The sequence below is a fragment of the Antedon mediterranea genome, chromosome 5 (genome assembly GCF_964355755.1).
Source record: "Antedon mediterranea chromosome 5, ecAntMedi1.1, whole genome shotgun sequence".
Taxonomy (NCBI): Eukaryota; Metazoa; Echinodermata; class Crinoidea; order Comatulida; family Antedonidae; genus Antedon; species Antedon mediterranea.
Window position 1 is genome coordinate 25,732,119 of NC_092674.1, and position 12,585 is coordinate 25,744,703.

Here is a 12,585-nt window from a genome sequence, read left to right on the forward strand (position 1 = left end):
GTGCACAAATGTGATATTATTAGCCCAGACGAATGAATTTAAAGCTTTTACGAAAGATTAACACTTTCTTTCTGGCTGTTTTTATTTATACTATTTTGATTTAGATTTTTGCCAATTTATTTTGTATCTCCATTGAGATCTAGCCACTAATAAAAACAGCACTGTTATTTTTTGAGTGCTTATTTTAATTTGTATCGCCATTGAGATCCAGCCACTGATACCCACAGCATTTTCATTTTTTCAGTGCTTATTTTATTTTATCTCCGTTGTGATCCAGCGACTGATACGCACATCATCAGCTTTTCAGAATTTTCCTTTGCATTTATAAAATATGATATTGCATGTATAGTACTTACATGTTTTGAAAAAGTAAACAAGCATTTCTGATGTAACTCTGAAGGTGTAGCACATATAACCTGTGAATAAAATAATACGTTGTTAAATAATAATAAAATGATACGATGATATGAACAATATAGTCAGAGAAAATGTTATATCAAAGGGGATTAGTTATTGTATACTGCATACCTCAGGAGAAGAATTGAATAATTATAATAAAGAAATATATCAGCGCGTATTGTGAAAAAAATAATATTAAAACAAATAAACGGTACCCGAGGATAGGCAGCATAATAATAAACAGAATTACAAAATAGGTTTACATAACATTACATGAGATAACTACAGGTCGTATGCTGTGTATGGATTTTTGTCTTGTATGCCAATAAGGCAATAATTGTTGAATTTTCCAATTGATTAGTTAAACTAAAATACAATTAGCTTCAGTGAATTCTACTGATGATTGTATGAATGGTTACTTAATATTACAAAATAAGCAATTGAGGGGGCTATTTAAATGTACCCTGGATCACCATATTATGGGCTATATTGTTGATACGGCATCATCTAAACGTAGACATGCATCTTTGCATTAACAATCTGCGTCATGATAGCACTTGTGGGTTTTTTTTGCACAAACACCATTGGTTTAGAGTCAGCGTCCACTCCATATCTGTCTCCATTATATCTTAAAACTCTGTATACACTATCAAACTTTGTGACATAAAAATGTGATGTGCCCATATATAGATTTGATGATGTCATATCACTACCATATTTGGGCAATCACTACCATATCTGGGCAAATCAAACTTTTTTGGTTTGTTAGTTTGATCATGGAGGTTTATACCTCCATGGTTTGATAGTGTAGACAGAGCTTTTTTTTATGGAATAATAAATTAGGAAATTTTACCACAATGATAGCAAGAACGTTCTTGGATAATTCACTGACTGATGGGCAACAAACAACTGAAATGAAACCAGAAAAAAATATATGGATTATTTGATACATTGATGAAATATAATTTAATTTAATAATAAATCGTAAAATTTTTTGATAGGTTTGCCATCATCAGCATCCTCAATATAAAGTATGCAAGCTAGACATCCTGAAGTTGGTCATTTGCTATAAGCTATATCTACACTATCAAAACTTTATGTGACAAAAAAGTGTGATGTGCCCATACTGTATATGGAAATGATGATGTCATAGTGTCATTGACAAAAATGGGAACATCAAACTTTAAAAAAACATCAACAAGTAAAAGGCATTTTTTTCAAACAAGTTTGATAGTGCAGACAGAGCTTTAGTGGTAAATTGAACTGTCTACACTATCAAACTAGTAGTGGCCATAGTGTTACTGTAAAGTGTCCCATTAACCCATCAAGGCCCAAACATAATTTTATTGTTAATAAAAAATTTTTACCAAGTTTGTATTACTTATTACACATACATGAATCAGTTCCATATGTTAATTTGAGCCCTTTTGACCTTTGACCCTGTTTTGGGTAATGGGTCATATATGTCCCAATGGGTTATAATAGACAACAAATCATTTTTTTTAACAGCAAAATATTTATTGACATTTCCAAAAAAAGATCAAAAAATCACATCATAAGTTTCAGTAAAAAGATTTGTTATGCTATTTACAATTTTACACATCCAAATTCTGATTAATAAACAAAAATTGTGATTGTTCTATTGTTATTGTATTGATACAATTATGAAAAGTCTATTTTTGTGGTATTCTCTAAAGCAATTCCTCTTCTCTGTAAAGCAAAGAGCTACTTTGCATTTTTCAAATGTTGTATCTGTCTTGTTGACTTTACAGATAGCACAACGACGGCGTTTTTCATCTTTTAGTGGCCAATGGGCAACCTTATCCAACCTTACATCGTCGTTTGCAAGTGGGCGTTTTTGTTGACGCTTTACAGGTTGAATATTAGCTGCAACTGAAGTTGATGGTCTGCATGGTTTTTTAGTGTTTATTTGAATGAGTGTTTGTGCAACTATTGCTTGAAACTTCCTTTGATTCAAAATTGAGTTCTTTGCGACGCCTACTTCTTTGCATTCCCGGCGATATAGAAGCCAAGCATTCACAAGGGCTATGTACACACCTTGCCAAAACAAATACAGATACCAACGCTTTGAAATGATGTGATATTTGTATCTGGCAATGCAAGCATCCATTAAGTCAACTCCTCCCATATGGGTATTATACCGGCTTACAATAGATGGTCTTGTAACCTCTACAAATTCATTTTTCCCTTTGTCCCAGCCTTGTCTGTTGGTTCAACGCCAGCATAAATTGAAATTAAAGTTACTCGTTTTGTGTCCAACCAGCTAACAACTACTACATTACTCGACTCTTCTACTCTCCAGTCACATGCTCCCCTTCCTTTTTTTCTGCATTTCCTTTTCTTACATGAGATTGCTACCGGCAAGACGATTTCCGCGCAAAATTATGTTGGCGATTACTATAAAAAAAAAATATAATAAAAAATGACAATTATAAATTAGACACAATAAAAATAATAATTTTATAAGAAAATAATACTTTTTGAAAATGAATAATATGGTGTAGTATTTTTAAAGTCATAATAAGATCTAACATTCTATAAATTATTGACATATGAACTTGGATAATTATAACACAATACAAGCATGGTGACCCATTGGGACATATATGACCCATGTTCCACAACATAGAGGGCCATAGGGACATATGTCCCCATTTTTTAAAACGCCTACCAAATAAAAAATTTAAGTAATATAACTTATTTTTTGTAATAATCATGATCTATAAAGTCTATTGATAATATCTATCTAGTTTTTAAAACAAATAACACAATATTTTAGGTGTTATAGGCTTTAGAAGATCCAAAGACAACGAAGCATGCTTACCTGCTTGAAGAAGCCATTGTGTAAACACTGTAACAAAATACTCTAGGCTCAATTGACTTCCTGTTGATCTCAAACTGTGCCTTATCTGTCCCTATGGGTCTTGCAGTGATTTTTTTTGTTAAAACATTTGCCTAGTAAAATCACATGACTAAGTCATGTGACGGGTCAAATATGACCCCATGGGCCTTGATGGGTTAATAGAGATGTCTTAAGGCCCATTTACACTAGGACGATAACGATCGACGATAAATATATAAGCATGCATTTTTTTAACATAAAACAAAAGAAATTAGAAAGGGTTTCGTTCTAGGACTATAGGATAATCATTTATGCTGTCTTTGATAAAATAATATTTTTAAAATTCCAAACAAATGACGTCATGATACATAAAAAACAATAAAATCGTTGTATTGTCACGATATTATTGCTCTTATACTAATAATGACGTCATTTGATTGGACGTGTGAAAATATAATTTTCATCAAAGGAAGCATAGATGGTTATTCTATAGTTCTAGAATGAAAAGGTTTTATATTTCTTTTATTTTATGTATGAAAAATGCAAATTCATTTTCATTTCATTTCATTTATTTATTTCACTTCACAAATACTGTATATAAATATAAAGTGGAGGAGCCTAAAAGAAAGCAAAGCTTGTGGTGAATAGGCTCCTCAAAACAAAACAAATAAAATATAAATAATATAACACAATTAGAAACTCCAAAAAAAACAATTTAACTACTATCTTTTCTCTAACAGATAAGTTTAACATGTTTAAAACTAAAAAAACAAGTAAAAAATAGATTATATAAATTATTGTCTATTATCATCGATCGTTATCGTCCTAGTGTGAATGGGCCTTAAAAGAAAGGATTCTATTTTATATTATATAAAATATAGACAGCAGACAAATACAAGTATATTACTTACTGATAAAGTTATATGTCAATGTACCTCGAATAATAATTATGATACTGAGTGCAAAGATAAATGTACCTACGTACAGTACCATAGAGTCAATGGTTTATGAAACACAATAAAAGAGTGATGAATGACTTGTGAACACTTTGTCAAGCTTTAATTCACATAGTTCAACTCAACGTAGAATTTTGACACTTTGACATGGTGTACCTGTATGTTTACTTTGAATATTATTTTACTTGGCTACATTTTTTTCACTCCCAAAATGCGAGATGAAAAACCATGCTAAAACAGTTGTTTTAATTGAGGAAGTCAATGCACTTTTATTGCAGTGCCATAGTTTAAGTACATAGACAAGACTAGATAGTTGAACTACTAAGTATTGCAAGAAATAATATTGATAGTTAGCCACACCAGATGCTTGAATCTGAGGGAGGTATATGCATATTTTATGTTTACCTTCTTGGTAGAATGTTATAACACATATTTCTATATTTCTGTAGTTAAAATCTCTTTTTTGACACTACATGTATTTAAAGGGTCTTTCACACCTGTTCTGGCACGGTTCCGGTCTGGTGAATCGAACGTCAATGTTTCGTTTTCACGACGCTCCTCCACGCAGCTTTTCGCCAATCGATAAGCGCTTACCCGTGTGAAAACAAAACTTTGAAGTTCGATTGGATTTGCCAGCGCCAAACCGGAACCGTGCCGGAACAGGAGGAAAAGATCATTTAAGGGGACACTTTCGTGTGAAATGAATGAAGGACAAAATATGTTTTATAACACTATGGTGAAGACCCTATTCTGGGGACAATTGCTGGCATAGGTTTTGTGTTGTCTATTTGTCCTCTTTAATAAGGCTTTTATTTTCTGTATTCCATGGCTTTTAATCTCACTTAATCATTTAAAAATAAGTCTTGCTCTCAAAAACTTGTTTAGCCTGCTCTACACATCCACCCCTAGATAAATTTATCAGGGGGTTTTCCCACAGCAAATATAAATTCTTTAGATCAATGCACGGTTTCAAATGTATTATTAGAAGAACATTTCATTGAAAAACCTTTTCTTCATAACTAATGGACTTGTGTATTTATTATTCAGAAGATAAGCAGAGATTTTACAAGGACAATATTTAATTGATTTAAGTAATAGAATTCAAATGAAAAGAGTACAGGCATTTTAAGAATTGTTGAAAAACTGAAATAGACAGTTAGTTAAAATGAAACTCTATATAATCCTACATTAAAAGTAAAGAAAAAAAATCATTTACACTACAGTCTGTGAGTCACAAATCATAAATGTGATAATAAAAATAAATTAAGGAATGATTTTAATTCCATTCAGATAAAGTAATAATTATCAAAATAAATTATCATCTTCACTAAAAGTTCAAGTAAAATCTAGCCTACAGTAGCTCAATAGGAATTTAGCAATGACTCCTACCTACAGCAGCAAGTAGGGAAATCTATCTACTTGGCTAAGGCCTAAAATAATCATTTCTTCAGTAGATCCCCTCTTCCACATTTGGTTTAAAGTCTTTCATTCTCTTTTGCTAAAAAAAGAAGCTCCTTGTAAAAAGCCTGCTTACAGACTTAACTACCTGATACATGTAGATATTCTACAGAAAGATCTAGTCCTACTAGTATTAAAATTTAATCTGAATATGGTTTTGTCGTGAAAAAGATATTGCACACGCATAAATGCAGTTTCTATAAATTATTTAATGTATTTTATAAAGTATTAGAATATTATTTATGACTATGGCAATTCAAGTCATAAATCACATTGGTAAATGTCACAAAATTGATCCGGTTTTTCACTTACAAATATTCTATGATCGATATTGCTTGAAAAATATGAATACACTTTTTTTAAATTGAGCTGGGATTGTCTTGGAAATTTTAAGTTAAAAGTGTCTAGATGTATAGAATGAGAGTATTAGTGGTTAGACTATCCCTGCATGATATCTTACAAGTACTTGCACATTTGTATACTTTTTTAAATGTCACAAATTACAATGTGATCTGTTGGCAAAAATTGCGGTGGTGACAACTGCAGCGGTGACAAAGTGGTGAGAATTGCAGTGGTGAGAATTGCGGTGGTAACAATTGCGGTGGTGAGAATTGCGGTGGTGAGAATTGCGGTGGTGACAATGCTGTGGTGACAATTGCAGTGGTGACAATTTTAGTGGTAACAATGCAGTGGTGAAAACTGCAGTGGTGACAATTGCAATGGTGACAATTGCAATGGTGACAATTGCAGTGGTGACAATTGCAATGGTGACAATTGCAGTAGTGACAATTAAAATGGTGACAATTGCAGTAGTGACAATTGCAGTGGTGACAATTGCAATGGTGACAATTGCAATGGTGACATTTGCAGTAGTGACAATTGCAATGGTGACAATTGCAGAAGTGACATATGCAATGGTTAGAATTTCAGTGGTGACAATTGCAATGGTGAAAATTGCAGTAGTGACACAAACGGATTCAACGTAAATTCACCACTGGATGGAAGACTAGAGAAACATATTCTGCCTTTATTTTAGTTTTCTGATGCCTGAAATGTTGCACTCCGAAATATCATTTTAGAATTATTGAAGGGTAGAAAGTGAAGCCAATTTTCCACTAGGCGAATTTGTACGTGCACATCCAACGATTCGATGAGAAAAAAAACGCCTACTCTCTTTCCACTATATGAGCAAATAGCTGCGACGTTCCTCGCATGGTTGCTGAGCATTTCGATTCGTATGAGTGCTCATGAAAGCGTCATAGTTCATTTCTGCGACGTTCATGTTACTCGCGTGGTTGCTGAGCATTTCGATTCGCATGAGTGCTCATGAAAGCGTCATAGTTCATTTTTCTGAGCTCCGATTGGTTGCGCAATATTTTGCTTCGCAAAAAGTAGAAACAATTCGAACTAGTAAATTTCGCTGAAGCGAAAAATCAAAGGAACTAGTATTCGTCGAAGAAGGAAGTACAGTACAGGTATGACAGACAGAAACTTGAATACGTACTGTATGCGCATAGCAGCATGACGCTTTTGATTCGCCTATTGGAAAATCGGCTTTAGTCATGCTCCTGCACATCCAGGTGGGCAAAAATAGCTACAGTACAGTAGGGAGATCGTTCTGCTGGACCTAGGCACTGGAACATCTACTTTCAAACATTACTGTAGATAGACACTAATTATTATTTGACAACTTTAAGAAGTCATTACTAAAATCTCACATATTCTGATCTCTTTTTAGCAATGATAATTGAAATGGTGACTTATACAAATGGAATGATTGATGTTTCTGCTGCATCCTCAAACATAGTTTTCTTTTTAAATTAACAACCTCATGGCTGTTCCAGTTCTTCTCTTCATTACCCAAAATGATATGCCCTGTTTCTGCTGCCAAATAAAATGTATACCAGTTTTCGTATAAAAACAACATTTTAAATACTTTATACCGACAGTCGAAACAGCCAAAATGTTGTTTATCGACACAAATGAAGACATAGCAGACTAGAGTGATTTTTTTTTACAGAAATCAGGTTAGTAATAATAACTAAATCAAGATAGCGTGCAAGGACAATATATTTTTGCTTAATTTGTTCAAAGTACTAAAATTGAGCAATTACTATAACAATTTATTTTTTTAATAACGAACAAATCAGTAATTAGTACAAGCAATGCAAATACATACAGCATTTGGAATAAGTTATTATGTGAGATAGAAAAAAAAACACATAAATCTTATTAAAACGAACAAAAACTAATTAATCAAAAAAATAACACACACACAGGAGACAATTACATGTACTAATACTAAAATAATACACTAATAAATTTTTGTAAACTGACTCAATAAAATCAAAAATTAAACTTTAAAGATGTATTGTCACCCAAAAACATGAAAAATAAAGATGAATAAAATCAGATTTTAAATTTTTTTTTTTATCCAGTTCTTGGTCAAAGATACAAGATACAAGATACAAGAAAACTTTATTCATCCCAACTTGGGAAATTGTGTTGCTGTCTAATAACAATGCCGTATTTAAAAGAGAAATGATAGGCCTAATACATAAATTAAAAGAGAAATGATAGGCCTAATACATAAATTAAAAGAGAAATGATAGGCCTAATACATAAATTAAAAGAGAAATGATAGGCCTAATACATAAATTAAAAGAGAAATGATATGCCTAATACATAAAAAGTGAAGAACTATTATGTGACATTAACATCGCATATTAAAAAAAAACTATTTTATTTTATATCAGATACTTGTCAAATTTTCTCTACAGTTAATTTAAACACAAGCAAACATGTTTTAAACAAATGTGAACTTTCTACAAAAAAAAACACGGATTTGCTATTAAACACATACAAATGAACGTGGCCGAAACATCTTTAAAAAAGTGAACATCTTGAATAAAAAAAAGTCAGTGAGTGTGTTGTGAAGCATCATAGCTATTACATCTATTTAAAATGGAGTCTGCATTCTTAAAACATGTCTGGAAGTAAAATTAAGTCTTATTTTCACCAGGTTCAACCTACTTCTTCGTTTTTGTAATTACTGTAAGTATGGAACATATAAACATCTCATTTTATTTTTCTTTATGCTTGTAAAATTCGACAAGACAAATTACTTTACATACGACAGAATGTATTTATATATTTTTTTTCCCACAAAATCTATGAATATTTTATGACTGATTATGTTTGGTATTACGGTTTAACTACTCAGACAAAAATACATTAAAAAATGTTCCTATTGAATTTTGGTCTTTCTTGAAAAACTCACAATGAATTTCATGAAGAATGAAACAACATCCAATCATGAATTTTTCCATTTAAGACAATGTATTTTTGTCTGAAATATGATTAATTTTGTATGCAAATTTGATACAGAATACTGAAAATGCTTTATTATAAAAGTTATCTACTTTTTTATGACTATTTAGAGACACTGTACTCTTGTTAAATGTCGCTATAATTTGATTTGATTTTATTCAGGTTTCAACATAAAATTACAAGACAAATATTAAAAATACAAAATGAAACCAGGAATTGCACAGAATACAAGAAACCAAGGATAGCCCATAAAGTTGAAAAAACATCTTATTTCTATTGGGGTCCTATTATTATACAGTAATAATATAATACTGTGAGAGTTTGTCAAGAATGACAAATTTCAAATTGAAAACATTATTGTGAACCTGATAATGATATTAGTATGAATAGTTCATTGTATGACGAGTAAATAATGATTATTAATGCAAATGACGTAATTAGTATCATCAGACCTGCAGTATGATTAGGTGACAATTCGTACGAGGGAAATTTTGTAGTATGAAAAGTTCATGAGTAAATGTTGATTAATGCAAGTGACGTACATTCTGCAGACTATCATATGGTGTCTGAATACACAAGTTAAGTTTTGTAGAAAAAATGAATAATTCTTGTTGGCAATCACATTATTTAGAAGTACCATAGAACCTCTATTAAAGGGACATCTTTGAGACCTAACAGAGTATTCCCTGAATAGAATAGGGATTGGCCACAGTGTGAACTCATACAAAAATAATTTGTGTTGACAATTTAAAAATCACATTATTTAAAAGTACCATAGAACCTCTATTAAAGGGACATCTTCCAGACCCCACAAAGCGTCCCCTGAATAGGGATTGGCCATAGTGTGAACTCATACAAAATAAATTCTTGTTGGCAATTAATTAAAGGAATCACATTATTTAGAAGTACCATACTACCTCTAATAAAGGAGCATTTTTGAGACCCAACAAAGTGTTCCCTCATAGTGTGAACTCATACAAAATTGCTTGTTGGCAATTTAAAAACCACATTATTTAAAACTACTGTACCATAGAACCTCTATTAAAGGGACATCTTTGAGACCACAGAGTATTCCCTGAATAGAATAGGGATGGCCACAGTGTGAACTCATACAAAAAAAGTTTGTGTTGGCAATTTAAAAATCACATTATTTAAAAGTGTACCATACTGTAAAACGTCTATTAAAGCTTGGTTCCCACTAGAACGTAACGCAACGCAAGCGTTTTAACCAATGACAAGCGAAGTTATAGACAGTTTAGCAATCATCAAGCGAATAAGCCATCGCTTGTGATTGGTCAATTCATTTGCGTTGCGTTACGTCCTTGTGTTGCGTCGCTAGTGGGAACCACGCTTAAAGGAACATCTTTGAGAGAGACCCAACAAAGTGTTCCCTGAATAGGGATTGGCCATAGGTGACAATTTAGTCATCACATTATTTAGTACAGTAAGGGGACGCTTTCAGGATCCAACAAAGCATTCCTGGGTTTTTCCCTGAATAGGGGTTGGCCACAATGTGAAAACATACATTTTCCTATGTTCATTTCACCGAATATGGGTGTCACTAAAGGAAGGTTTTTACCGTATTCATAGTGGGATTGTGGCTTGGTAGTATTAGTATGGTTGCCTTCCATTACAAACCCTCAGTCTTTGGTTCAAATCCTGTAGTAAGTAATTGTATTCCAATAATAAAAATGAGATTTATTGTACAGCATATAGTTTTCATAACTGTAAATGGTAAGCTAAAAACAGAGATGCACTGCACTGTACGTTTAGGATATTTTTGTACGTGTCGTTCATTGCGTACGGTTAAATTAAATTTAGTTGGATCTGAATCGCATCTTACTCAACCGTATTAGCACTTATTTGTCGACTCTTGACCCACTCGACTTGTTGACCCACATATGACATATAGTTCAACAGAACAACGCAGGACATTTAATCTCCAGGAATTGGCATTACCATCAATCATGTCTAATTAATTGTAACTTAATCGATTTATCCGATTCTAAACTCAACAACTTTTTCTAAGCATTATAACGTAATGACATTTGATACTATCTATATTCAGCAAAGTAGTAAAATTAATCATTGTTAATTCTGTCTTTCAATTTGATAAATGTGATGTAATTGAATATGGATTAAAACAAAAAACATGTCCTCAGAGCCCAACAATGTCATTTTTTACAAAGAAAGACATTCTCACATTCATGCATTTATGAATACTGTTATAAAGCCAGGAACTACTACAGATGGCGCAATACTACAGTAGCGGAACGAATAGATTATGACAAATTAAAATGTAATGCCAGTTTTAAGATATAGAGGGCAGTATATTGATTTAAAAGAATATGCAGATTGTAAAACAATAAAACTACAGTTGAACCCTTCCTTGGGACATCCCTCTATTTATGGGACATCCCTCTATTAATGGGATACCCTCTATTAATGGGACATCCCTCTATTAATGGGACATCCCTCTATTAATGGGACATCCTTCTATTAATGGGACATCCCTCTATTAAGGGGACATCCCTCTATTAAGGGGACATCCCTCTATTAATGGGACATCCCTCTATTAATGGGACACCTCTATTAATGGGACATCCCTCTATTAATGGGAAATCCCTCTATTAATGGGACACCCTCTATTAATGGGACATCCCTCTATTAATGCGACATCCCTCTATTAATTGGACATCCCTCTATTAATGGGTCATCCCTTTATTAATGGGACATCCTTCTATCAAGGGGACACTTCTCTATCATGAGGACACCCCTTTATTAATGGGACATCCTTCTATCAAGGGGACACTTCTCTATTAATGGGACACTTCTCTATCATGAGGACACCCCTTTATTAATGGGACATCCTTCTATCAAGGGGACACTTCTCTATCATGAGGACACCCCTTTATTAATGGGACATCCTTCTATCAAGGGGACACTTCTCTATCATGAGGACACCCCTTTATTAATGGGACATCCTTCTATCAAGGGGACACTTCTCTATCATGAGGACACCCCTTTATTAATAGGACATCCTTCTATCAAGAGGACACTTCTCTATCATGAGGACACCCCTTTATTAACGGGACATCCTTCTATCAAGGGGACACTTCTCTATCATGAGGACACCCCTTTATTAATGGGACATCCTTCTATCAAGGGGACACTTCTCTATTAATGGGACACTTCTCTATCATGAGGACACCCCTCTATTAATGGGACATCCTTCTATCAAGGGGACACCCTCTATTAAGGGGACACTCCTCAATTAATGAAAACACCTCTCTATTAATAGGACACCCCTCTATTAAGGGGACACTCCTCTATCATGAGGACACCCCTTTATTAATGGGACATCCTTCTATCAAGAAGACACCCCTCTATTAAGGGGACACTCCTCTATCATGAGGACACCCCTTTATTAATGGGACATCCTTCTATCAAGGAGACACTTTTCTATCATGAGGACACCCCTCTATGGGGACAACCTCTATTAAAAGGGACATCCCTCTATTATTAATCGGACACTTCTCTATCATAAGGACACCCCTCTATTAAGGGGACACTCCTTAA

At 33.2% G+C, this 12,585-nt stretch overlaps 1 protein-coding gene across 1 annotated transcript in view; it reads right to left on the reverse strand.

Annotated features, from left to right (window-relative positions):
- Nucleotides 1–12,585, reverse strand: part of LOC140050098 (cGMP-dependent 3',5'-cyclic phosphodiesterase-like) — a 76,138-nt gene that overhangs the window by 50,614 nt on the left and 12,939 nt on the right. Inside the window, exons 5-6 of the mRNA XM_072095119.1 lie at nucleotides 1,253–1,308; nucleotides 357–416 (exon numbers count right to left, since the gene is read on the reverse strand). Of these exons, the coding sequence (XP_071951220.1) occupies nucleotides 357–416; nucleotides 1,253–1,308 (116 nt within the window). The remainder of the gene's footprint in view (nucleotides 1–356; nucleotides 417–1,252; nucleotides 1,309–12,585) is intronic.